Below are 9,468 nucleotides of genomic sequence, written 5' to 3'. Positions count from 1 at the left end.
TATTGCCAAATTTTCATCAGAAAGGTGCTTACCGATCTGTGCTCCCATTGTTACTGCGTGAAATGCCCTATCCCCCACCTACTGGCCTGCACACTTAATCCTCGCCTGTATGATGTACCCGTGGAGTGCGCAGAAGCATGGGAAAAGCAGACACTCACGTCGCAAACATCTCTAGTCTCTAAAATGAATGCATAGGAAAAACCTAGATTAGGGCACATTCTACTTGTGGTCATACCTAAATGGGAATCATAATGACAACTAAGATTTTTGGGGAGTGTGGTGAAATTATGGCTCGTGGCTTTTATCCAAAGTGTCATTACTACCCATAAATGAGAAGTATTTGACTTTTACACGGCATCTCACAAATCCTGTGAGGTAAGCATTAAGAACCTCTATTTAAAGATAAGGAATTGAATTTGTCCAGGGACACAGCTAGAAATAATAGCACCTGGACTCAATCCAGATCTTCTGGGCTCAAATCTGTGGGTTTTTCCCCTCCCACAAGGAGATGATTATATTTATTCCCTTATTCTTCCTCCTCTCAGAACTCCCTTGCTTCCCTTCCTACTTTTCCCTTCCTTTCCTGATTTATTTGTTCCAGTTAATCTGTCCTTCTTCTCCTTGGTTGCTGCACTCTGAGCTAATTAGCTTAACACAGCAATGAGCCGAGTGTATGTGCTGATTCTAGAAGTACATGTCCTAGAGACCACGCCCAATGTAATGGAAAAGTCAGCCAGCTGGTCACCTCCCAGTGCGAAGAATATCCATCATCACTAATATTTAGTACAGCCCCCAGCTTCTGAGTCCGGCACTTTATATTCCGTGTGTTACCTCATTTCATCTCCCCAGCCACCCAGTGAGGTGGGTGTTGTGGACACTGGTTGGCTGCCTAGAGACTCTTCCCCTTTCTTTGGGTAGCAGCACCCCAGTTTCATTTAGGGGCCTCCCTCCCCGCCTTTGGACACAGTCTGGCAGAGCTGTCAGTCCAGGCACCAACCCAGCTCCCCCGGCCAGGAAGTGGGCATGTTGAGCCAAGCTAGGCCAGCCGGGCTGTCCCTTCCTGCAACTGAAAGAGTAAACAGTGTTTTCAAGAGAGAAAACAGCTGGCACTCACTCATTGCACAGCAGGACTGCAGAGTGTCTGTCCTAAGCTGTGCTGCCTGGGCTCCCGTCCATTTCTGAGCCTCCTCCTCTAATCTGAGCTCCTGATAACCTTCCCACGCGGTTCCTTTTTCCCACCACTTAGTCACCGTCCACTCCTACTGCTCACTCAGTAGCCGTGACTGATAGCGTGGGTGGTGACATCCCGTTTCACGGATGAGGAAACTGCCACGTGGAGCTCTCCGGTATCTTGCCCAAGGTCTCCCAGCAGGTGTGGTGGGGCAGGGTCTGAACCAAGCAGTCTGACTCTGGGCCTGGGCTCCTGACCCCCAGGCTAGACTTCCTAGTTTCCATGTTGGGAGCTACGTTCAGAAACCCAGAGTTACTTTCCCGGGAACAAAGTTGTGCCTCATAAAGGAAGCTGGATCAGGGGATGTCCTTAGGCACCTCATCAAAGCAGCTGAGGCTGCCGCCAACTGTCCTAGGCTGGGTCCCCGCAGGCTCACTAAAGGACCCTTCACTCTCTTGTGCTCGTGGAGTGAGTTCTAAGCTGCGTCGTGGCAACAGTAGTGATGCTAACAGTGATGGAGGTGGTGTACGTAGGGCGCCTGGGACGCGGACACCGGGGAAGTGAACTGATTGCCACGGTCACTGTTAGGACTGGGCTGTCTCCAGACACCCTCATATTCTCCTCCCACAGATCTGCAGGGTTTGTATCCAGCCCGATGGTTTGGACTGGCCTCGTTATTTTCCGCGGGACAAAATAAAATGAAATCACTCTCTGTGGATCCCTGACTTCTTTTTCCCGTGATAGGAGAAAGCCAAGGCCGAAGGACTTTGGAACCTTTTTCTACCCGTGGAGACTGATCCCGAGAAAAAATACGGAGCAGGGCTGACCAACGTAGAGTACGCACATTTGTGTGAGGTCATGGGCACGTCTCTGTACGCTCCCGAGGTACCTTCTTTAATGTCTTTCTCAGCATGGGAGGAAATCCTCGTCCTCCACACGAGTTCAGCCACCCTCCTGGGCCGATGGGGTTCCCTGCAGCTGCACTGGACTCAGGAGCACTGATGCAAACTCAGACTTCTTATGGGGGAGGACACTGTGGGCAGGTGGCTGGAGCCAGAGCAAGAAAGCAGCTTGGGGTGGGCATCTACTCGGGAAGTTAGGGCCCAGGTGAGCACGGCCTGGCTGGCTTCCATGGGCCCCAGCCCACCAGCTCCAGTCTCCTTTCTCTCCCCCACGGAGCTCCGTGGTTGAGCTTCAGGGGCTCTGAGCTGCTATATTCAGAATGTCGTGGGTCTTTGCATTTCCTTGGGGAGAGGAAGGACTTTCACGCGGGTGTCAGAGGGCCTGTGACTTGGAAGGAGCCCGGGTCCATGCTTCTGGGGTGTTTGAAGTTTTGAATATGGATGTGGGAGTCACCCTTCTGCTTTTTCTCCTTTCCAGATCTTTAACTGTTCTGCTCCAGACACAGGGAACATGGAGCTTCTGGTGCGATACGGCACCGAGGAGCAGAAGGCCCGCTGGCTGATTCCGTTGCTGGAGGGAAAGGCCCGCTCCTGTTTTGCTATGACTGAGCCCCAGGTACCTTGCTTGGGTCACCCACAGGTACTCCTTCTCATCAGGCCAGACCCTCGCCCGACCCCACCTGGGCTCTGCCGTCAAGGACTGCAGGACCAGCTCTAATCAGAATGTGCTGTCACTCAGGTTGCCTCCTCAGATGCCACCAACATTGAGTCTTCCATCCGAGAGGAGGATGGCTTCTATGTCATAAATGGTCACAAGTGGTGGGTCTCAGGTATTTGGCCTGAAATTCATTTTTCAATCACACTTATGTGGGTCTGCATTGATAAGCATGTCTTCTCTGCCCTGCTGCTGTCTGAGAAACTGTGGGAGGGACTAGCTTCATCTCCATTTGATGCAAAGGAGATTGTGTCTGTTCTCAGAAAAGGCAGCAAACCCTGGGAGAACCAGAAGTTCTACGTGGGTTACCAGGTGACCCCACGTGACAGTTCCAGGAATCTCTCCTTCACTCCCCTCTCTTGGTTCTGCTGTGGGCATCTCCCTTTGGAAAGGCAGGAGGTCACTTCCTTGGTGGCTTCCCCGTGCTGTGAGGTCAGGTGTGCCACAGCAGAAGGGCTGGTCGTAATCCTGTTGTTCACCAGGCGTTAACTCTGCAGGACTCTCCATACGTGCTAGGTCCCCACCCCTCTCCGGAGGGTCCGTGTTATTATCCCCATGTTACAGAGAAGGAGACTAGGACGGAGAAGTGACTTGAGTCACTTGCCTAAGGTATTTGCCCCCCACTCGCAAGTAGGGAACCCAGAGTTCAAGGCTGGCCTGATTCTGAAGCCTGTGCCCAAAGCCATCATGTTTCCACTGCCTGTGGGAACAAAGCAGAACAGACTGCCAGTAATAAAGTAGCAGTTTTCAGCTTCTTGTCTCCAACCTATATTTTCAACTTGACCTGGTGCTTTAAAAAAAAACTGCTCTTAGGATGTTGGATTCCTTCCTCACTGGGACAGAAACCAATTGCTCTTACTGCTGGTCAAGGGCCTGCACGTCCTCATCTGATCATGTGAAGTCTTAAAGGGCCCTCTCTGCTCACTGGCTTCGGCTTCCCTGGGCCAGGACTGTGTGTTTAAGGAGATCTGATGGCCCTCGCGTCAGATGATGGGGTCTCTCTCTTTTCCTGGCAGGCATCCTGGATCCTCGCTGCCAGCTCTGCGTGTTTATGGGAAAAACAGACCCACATGCCCCACGCCACCAGCAGCAGTCCATGCTCTTGGTTCCCATGGATACCCCGGGGATAAAAATCATCCGGCCTCTGACGGTGTATGGGCTGGAGGACGCACCAGGTTAGCCCCCCGGGAGCAGCTCGCCTCTCTGTGCGGGCCTGGGTCTGGGCCTGGGGAAAAGGCTTTGGGCAGCACTTCCACTGCAGGAAGTAACATCTGTAAGGGTATGATGACATTTGGAAGGCCATGTGCTCCTGCATTTCACTTCCATCCATGAGTATCAACCATGCAGGCAAATTTCAGACAGGCATTTATCCCTTTATTTTTTTTCTCTTCCATCCTTAGAAGATAAGCCAGACTCTGTGAGGTAAGGAGGCCACAGAGGACAGAGCAGGAGGCAGGAAGTGCCCTCCAGACCTTCTCTTCTAGACCCCAGGGTGGACAGCCGACCTCCAGGCCTGGAAGTCCTCTCACAGGGGCTCTTTCTCTCTGCTGATGAAGTTCACGTCCTGCCTTGGGTGTTTCTGTAGGATCACTGCATTGTTAGAGTCACATACCGCTAGGGAGTTTCAGCTTAAGGCAGAAGCATGTTTTATAAAAGGAATGCCAAACTATTCATTTGATATTATAAATCAGTGATTTATTTCCCATCTTTAATAGACTCCTTCCTTCCTTCCCTCCCTCCCTGTTCAACCATGTTCCAGTTAGAAGGCTACAAAAGGGCAGGAGATGAGATAAACTCCTTGCCAGCAGATGAGATAAACACATCTGAGGAAAACAAGTAGGCAGATGGCTCAGGGGTACCCTTTGGGTCTTTCAGGTGGCCATGGCGAAGTCCTGTTTGAGCAGGTGTGCGTGCCCAAGGAGAACATGGTCCTGGGCCCTGGCAGGGGCTTCGAGATCGCCCAGGGCCGACTGGGTCCCGGCAGGATCCATCACTGCATGCGGCTGATCGGGTACTCCGAGAGGGCGCTGGCGCTCATGAAGGCCCGAGTGAGTACTTCCCTTTGCGACTGTCTCTGTACCAGAACGACCCATCTGTTTTCCTATCAAACTTCAAATCCTAACTGTTTTCTGAGAGCAGACTTAGCAGGTGAAACAAGGTGATGTTCTTTACAAGAAGCTGTGTCCCTGTCTTTGCTTTGCATCTGCTACTTTGCTGAAGTTTCAAATTCAGAGCAGAATGGGCCTCACCCTGTTGAGGTGACCGGAAGGAAAAGGCCAGGCTCTGTAGCAGCAGCAGGCAAGGTTCCAAGGTCCACAGGGTCATGGTCTACTGATGAGCATTCCTGCTACCAGGTCATCTGTAAAAATCAGATACCAGGGAGAACCTAAGGTTCCAGCGTTCAGCCCTGCACCATCCTCCTCCCCCAGCACATCCAAAACTTTATTCTTCTTTGACCCCCTCAAAGGTTGCAAGCCCACACAAAAGAAAGCTCTTGCTGGCAATGGTAATTCAAATTGGTGATATCAATTTCACAAAGACGAAGCAAACCCTTGAGCCTCCAAAATATCTCACAAAACACTGTCCAAAGAACAGAGATGGTCCGGTGTGCATAGATTACTGAGCAAACCTGAGATTCAACCTTTTTAGTTGAGACCGACTAGTTTTTCAGTTTTTGGGTTTTTTGGGGTTTTTTTGTTTTTAAAGAAAATGCTCCTTTCTTAAGAGCTCAGGTATAGTCTCCAGTCCCATCCTGCAGAGCAGTTTGACTGTACGTGTCAAAAGTCTTAGAAGGTACCATAGTATTGACGTGGCCGTTCCACTCATAGGACTTGGTCTCAGGAGAGTAATTAGATTTAATACTAGGAGGTTGACCACAGCGATGACTATAATACGTTGGAAACAACGTATAAGGCTAACAACTGGGGCCTGGTCAGATAATCCTGGTTATGGGCATGCAGTGAAATTCCAAAATGATGCTGTAGAAATCTATTTCTTGATATATAGAGAGGTGCTCTTAATGAAAAAAAAAAAGCAGGCTACAAAGCATTATAAAGAGTATGACTCCATATTTTTGTAAAAAATGCATATGTATGTCTATGCATACAAAAAGGTATCCACCAAATATTAAGTGTGACTAGATGATGGCATACCTGGTGTTTATGTTTTTTCTTTTTTTGTGTGTCTGAAAATGGATACATTTTCTGCCATGAGTAATATTATTTGTGTCATTAACTGTTTTTAGTTTAAAAGAAAGGGGGCTGGGGATACGTCCCTTATAAGTTTTTCTGATTGCTTGCAACTTTCAAAGACTGTAGAATCCCCACTGCAATAACAGTTGCCCAAGAGGGGGGTCTGGCACCCAGACTTTGCTCCTGAGGGCACCCCAGGACGTGAAGCAGGCCCTGCTGTCAGCAGAGGGCACCCTCCCCCGCCTATGTGAGGTGCCCACAGTCACTGCCTAGTTCCCGGAGTAGCCCTGGGCCAGAGGCGGCTCAGATCAAGCACTGTCGCTGCCTGCCAGCCGAGCCTGCCCAGAAGGGGCCGGATGGCTGGAGTAAAGGGGTTCCCGGAGGTAGTTTGTGCAGCCACCACGTTGACCAGCTCCGCGGTGCCCACGAACGTTGTCTGCTTCTGGCTCTTCTCCCCGGGAGTTTCCAGTGGCTGGAGAGCTGGCAAAGTGGCACCTGAGCTGCACGGTCCCGCTTCTGCCCCCCTTCCCCTCCAGCCCTCTCCTGTGTGCTTCCACCCACCTCCTCTGCAGGGCACAGCCCCGTGCCTCCCGTCCTGTCTCCTGTGTCCATAGGCGAAGTCCCGCATGGCCTTCGGGAAGCCCCTGGTAGAGCAGGGCACGGTCCTGGCAGACATTGCCCAGTCCCGAGTGGAGATCGAGCAGGCCCGGCTGCTGGTGCTGAAAGCTGCCCATGTCATGGACGTGGCAGGAAATAAGGTAGGAGGCCGAGGGGCCTCACAGAGCACAGGTCCTGAGGTCGCGGTGAGGGACGCAGGCCCAGGAATCTCTAGACGCTGACTCTTCTGTCCCCACTCAGCAAACCATGGAGAAAGCGCTTGGCTCCTTGACATAAATAAGTTTGCTTCAACTCTCCTTGGGACTACTTGGGCAGCTTTTCAAAAATGGAAAAGGTACAATAAAAGAGGACTGAACTTTCTGTCTTACTGACCCAGTGACCTTCTGGGTTCAAGACAGTGGACCTGACAGGGCCACAGGGCCCCAGCCTGAGCTATGGCCCCACCTGGACTTCCAGGCATCCGGCAAACTAAGAGTAAGCCATGGAGTTAGCCAGAAGAGAAGCTTTATTTTCAAGTGTGACATTATTCTTTAAATGGCTCTTTTTGAGGGCCTCTAATAGCCAGGTACGATGCCATGCTGACCTCTGCCTTCTCCATCTCTCCATGGGGCCTCCACCCCTTAGCCGAGAGGCCTCGGTAGCAGTGGGTTGACCCAGGCTCAAGTTCCCTGTTTCTTGGCACTCTAGTGCCGGGTATGAGGGCTCTCAGGGGCTTCGATTAAAATCCCAGACTGAGGGCAGATCATTGCAGCTCAATTCCCCAGAGCCCTGGCTAGCCTTGTTCCACTTACCCTTTGGAAACAGAGCTGACCGTGACCCTGAATGAGGCACAAGCCACTCACTACTCCGCCCTCTGTGTGTGCTGGCGATGCTGCCCGTCACCTGGGAAGACGCCCTGAGTCTTTCCTTGACCAGACAGCCACCCACACCGCACAACATCCCGAGTCCCTTCCTAGCCACCCCGCTGCCCCCTCCACCCCCGTCAGTGCTGGGCAGGGACCACGCACCAGGCAAGGCTTGTGGTCCAGCGGGACCTCAGCCTCTGTTCTGAGCTATTGTTTCTACTCCTCCCTGTGAAACTGATCGTTCTTCCAAGTGTTCAGCCCTCGGGTCTGCCCTCCTAACCACACCTCCTCTCCCTTGCAGGCTGCAGCTTTGGATATTGCCATGATTAAAATGGTGGCCCCGTCCATGGCCTACCGAGTGACTGATCGTGCTATTCAGGTGAGCACAGATGATGGGTCACTGATTCGTCTGAATCATTTACAACAGATGCAAAACTCCCTCTCCTTCAGCTGCCCAACCTCCTGTAAACTAATAGCCGCCCTTTGTCGCACACTCACCACATGTGACTTTCCTTGTCCTCCTCAGTACAACCCTATGAGGGGTTCTATTCCTACCTTCATTTTGAATATGTGGAAACAGAAGCAGAGGAAAGTGAAGTGACTTGTCCGAGGTCACTCAGCTTGAAAGGAGCTGAGCTCACATTTGGGGAACCTAGGTCCTTCTTACACCAGGCCCAGCCTCCTAACCATGCAGGGATGCCTCCTTCCCAAATCTCAATCCCTGGCCCCAACAGAGGGATTTCCCGATGGCAGAAGTCACCTAGCAGAGCAGACATGGGGAGTCTGGCATCCCTGGGATGGCAAGTGCAGCCCCACCTGAAGTCTTCCAGAACGTCGTTATCACACAGGTGTCAGGGGACAAGCTTGGGAAGGTGGCTGTTATGAGCCGTTCTGAGATCTTAGGAGCAGGCACTTGTTCCTGGGCCTCTCAGGGACGAGGGCTCACCCAGGGCTTCCTCCCCTCCTGCCCTGTGTCTGCCAGGCCTTCGGAGCAGCAGGGCTGAGCAGCGACTACCCACTGGCTCAGTTCTTCACCAGGGCTCGAGCCCTGCGCTTTGCCGACGGCCCCGATGAGGTGCACAGGGCAGCAGTGGCCAAGATGGAGCTGAAGCGCTGCAGTTAGACCTGCAGGACTGCAGGAGCCACATCGTCCCTGTCAGGCCTATGGTGCCCAAAACTTTAAATGATGTGCTTTGAAAGACCTGTTATGTGTGATTCTTGCACCCTGCCTGGCAGCTCTGTCCTTCCATCCTTATTGTGAACTCAGCCTCGGTGGGTGCCCACAGAAGACACTTCTGTAAGAAGCCTGGAGTTGCCTGTTTCAGGCAAGGAGGCAGGGGATTAGCTGAGAGCTGAGTGGGTTTCAGTACATAGCCTGGAGAGCTGGTCTTCAATTCAGGTGCTGGGATGGGCAGCCAGGCCCCCTTCTCTCTGGCTGTGGTGTGGTGCGTAAAGGCTGTGGGATCTGCACGAATGTTAGAAGTCCTGCTGGGGTGGTGTGCCTGTGCTTGCTCCCAATGTGGGGCCTCTTGCTCCGCACCTCCCCACCCCCGCTCCCAGCTGATGGCTGCAGCCTACAGACCCAGGGCGGGAGTGCTCCTGGGAAAAAGGAATAAAACCCAAATCATGAAGGCACTGCCATCTGATTGTTTTCCTTTGAATGTCCAAAACACAGAACACTGAGGTGTTATTTTGGAAAGGGACTTTGGAAACATGAAAGAACAAGAAAATATACCTCAGAGACATCATGAATGTTCTATATCATACAAAGAGAATGGAGAATGAAGGCTCACACTTTAGCTCCTCTGTCTCAGTATGTCAGTTGCCTCCTCATAATTGAGTTTACACAAGATCCTGCCCAGTGCATCGGCCCAACCAAATGCATGGGGGGCACAGACACGGTGACCCCTGGTCGGTCCCAAATCAGCCGCCTCACAGCTGCTCATGTAAAGGTCAGCAAAGGATCATGGCTTTCTGGTGTGTGAGGCCCATTCCTCCATCTGATCTATAGTCAGAATGTTTGCGG

The 9,468-nt window shown here is 52.0% G+C and overlaps 1 protein-coding gene across 6 annotated transcripts in view; it reads left to right on the top strand.

Annotated features, from left to right (window-relative positions):
• Positions 1-9,077, top strand: part of ACAD10 (acyl-CoA dehydrogenase family member 10) — a 50,095-nt gene extending 41,018 nt beyond the window's left edge. For 3 of the 6 annotated variants that reach the window (XM_082355861.1, XM_082355862.1, XM_082355860.1), the window contains exons 14-20: positions 1,916-2,056; positions 2,552-2,689; positions 2,813-2,903; positions 3,805-3,963; positions 4,664-4,836; positions 6,594-6,737; positions 7,744-8,391. In XM_082355861.1, the coding sequence (XP_082211987.1) occupies positions 1,916-2,056; positions 2,552-2,689; positions 2,813-2,903; positions 3,805-3,963; positions 4,664-4,836; positions 6,594-6,737; positions 7,744-8,043 (1,146 nt within the window). In that variant the 3' untranslated portion in view covers positions 8,044-8,391. Of the gene's footprint in view, positions 1-1,915; positions 2,057-2,551; positions 2,690-2,812; positions 2,904-3,804; positions 3,964-4,663; positions 4,837-6,593; positions 6,738-7,743; positions 8,392-8,424 lie in introns of those variants that run through there. The other 3 variants (XM_082355864.1, XM_082355863.1, XM_082355865.1) reach the window with 3 other exon arrangements.
• Positions 9,078-9,468: the final 391 nt, after the last annotated feature.

This window comes from Balaenoptera borealis, assembly GCF_965194805.1.
Source record: "Balaenoptera borealis genome assembly, chromosome: 14".
NCBI classification, from domain to species: Eukaryota; Metazoa; Chordata; class Mammalia; order Artiodactyla; family Balaenopteridae; genus Balaenoptera; species Balaenoptera borealis.
Note: the sequence above shows the minus strand (reverse complement) of the source record. Positions and strands in the feature narration are given on the sequence as shown.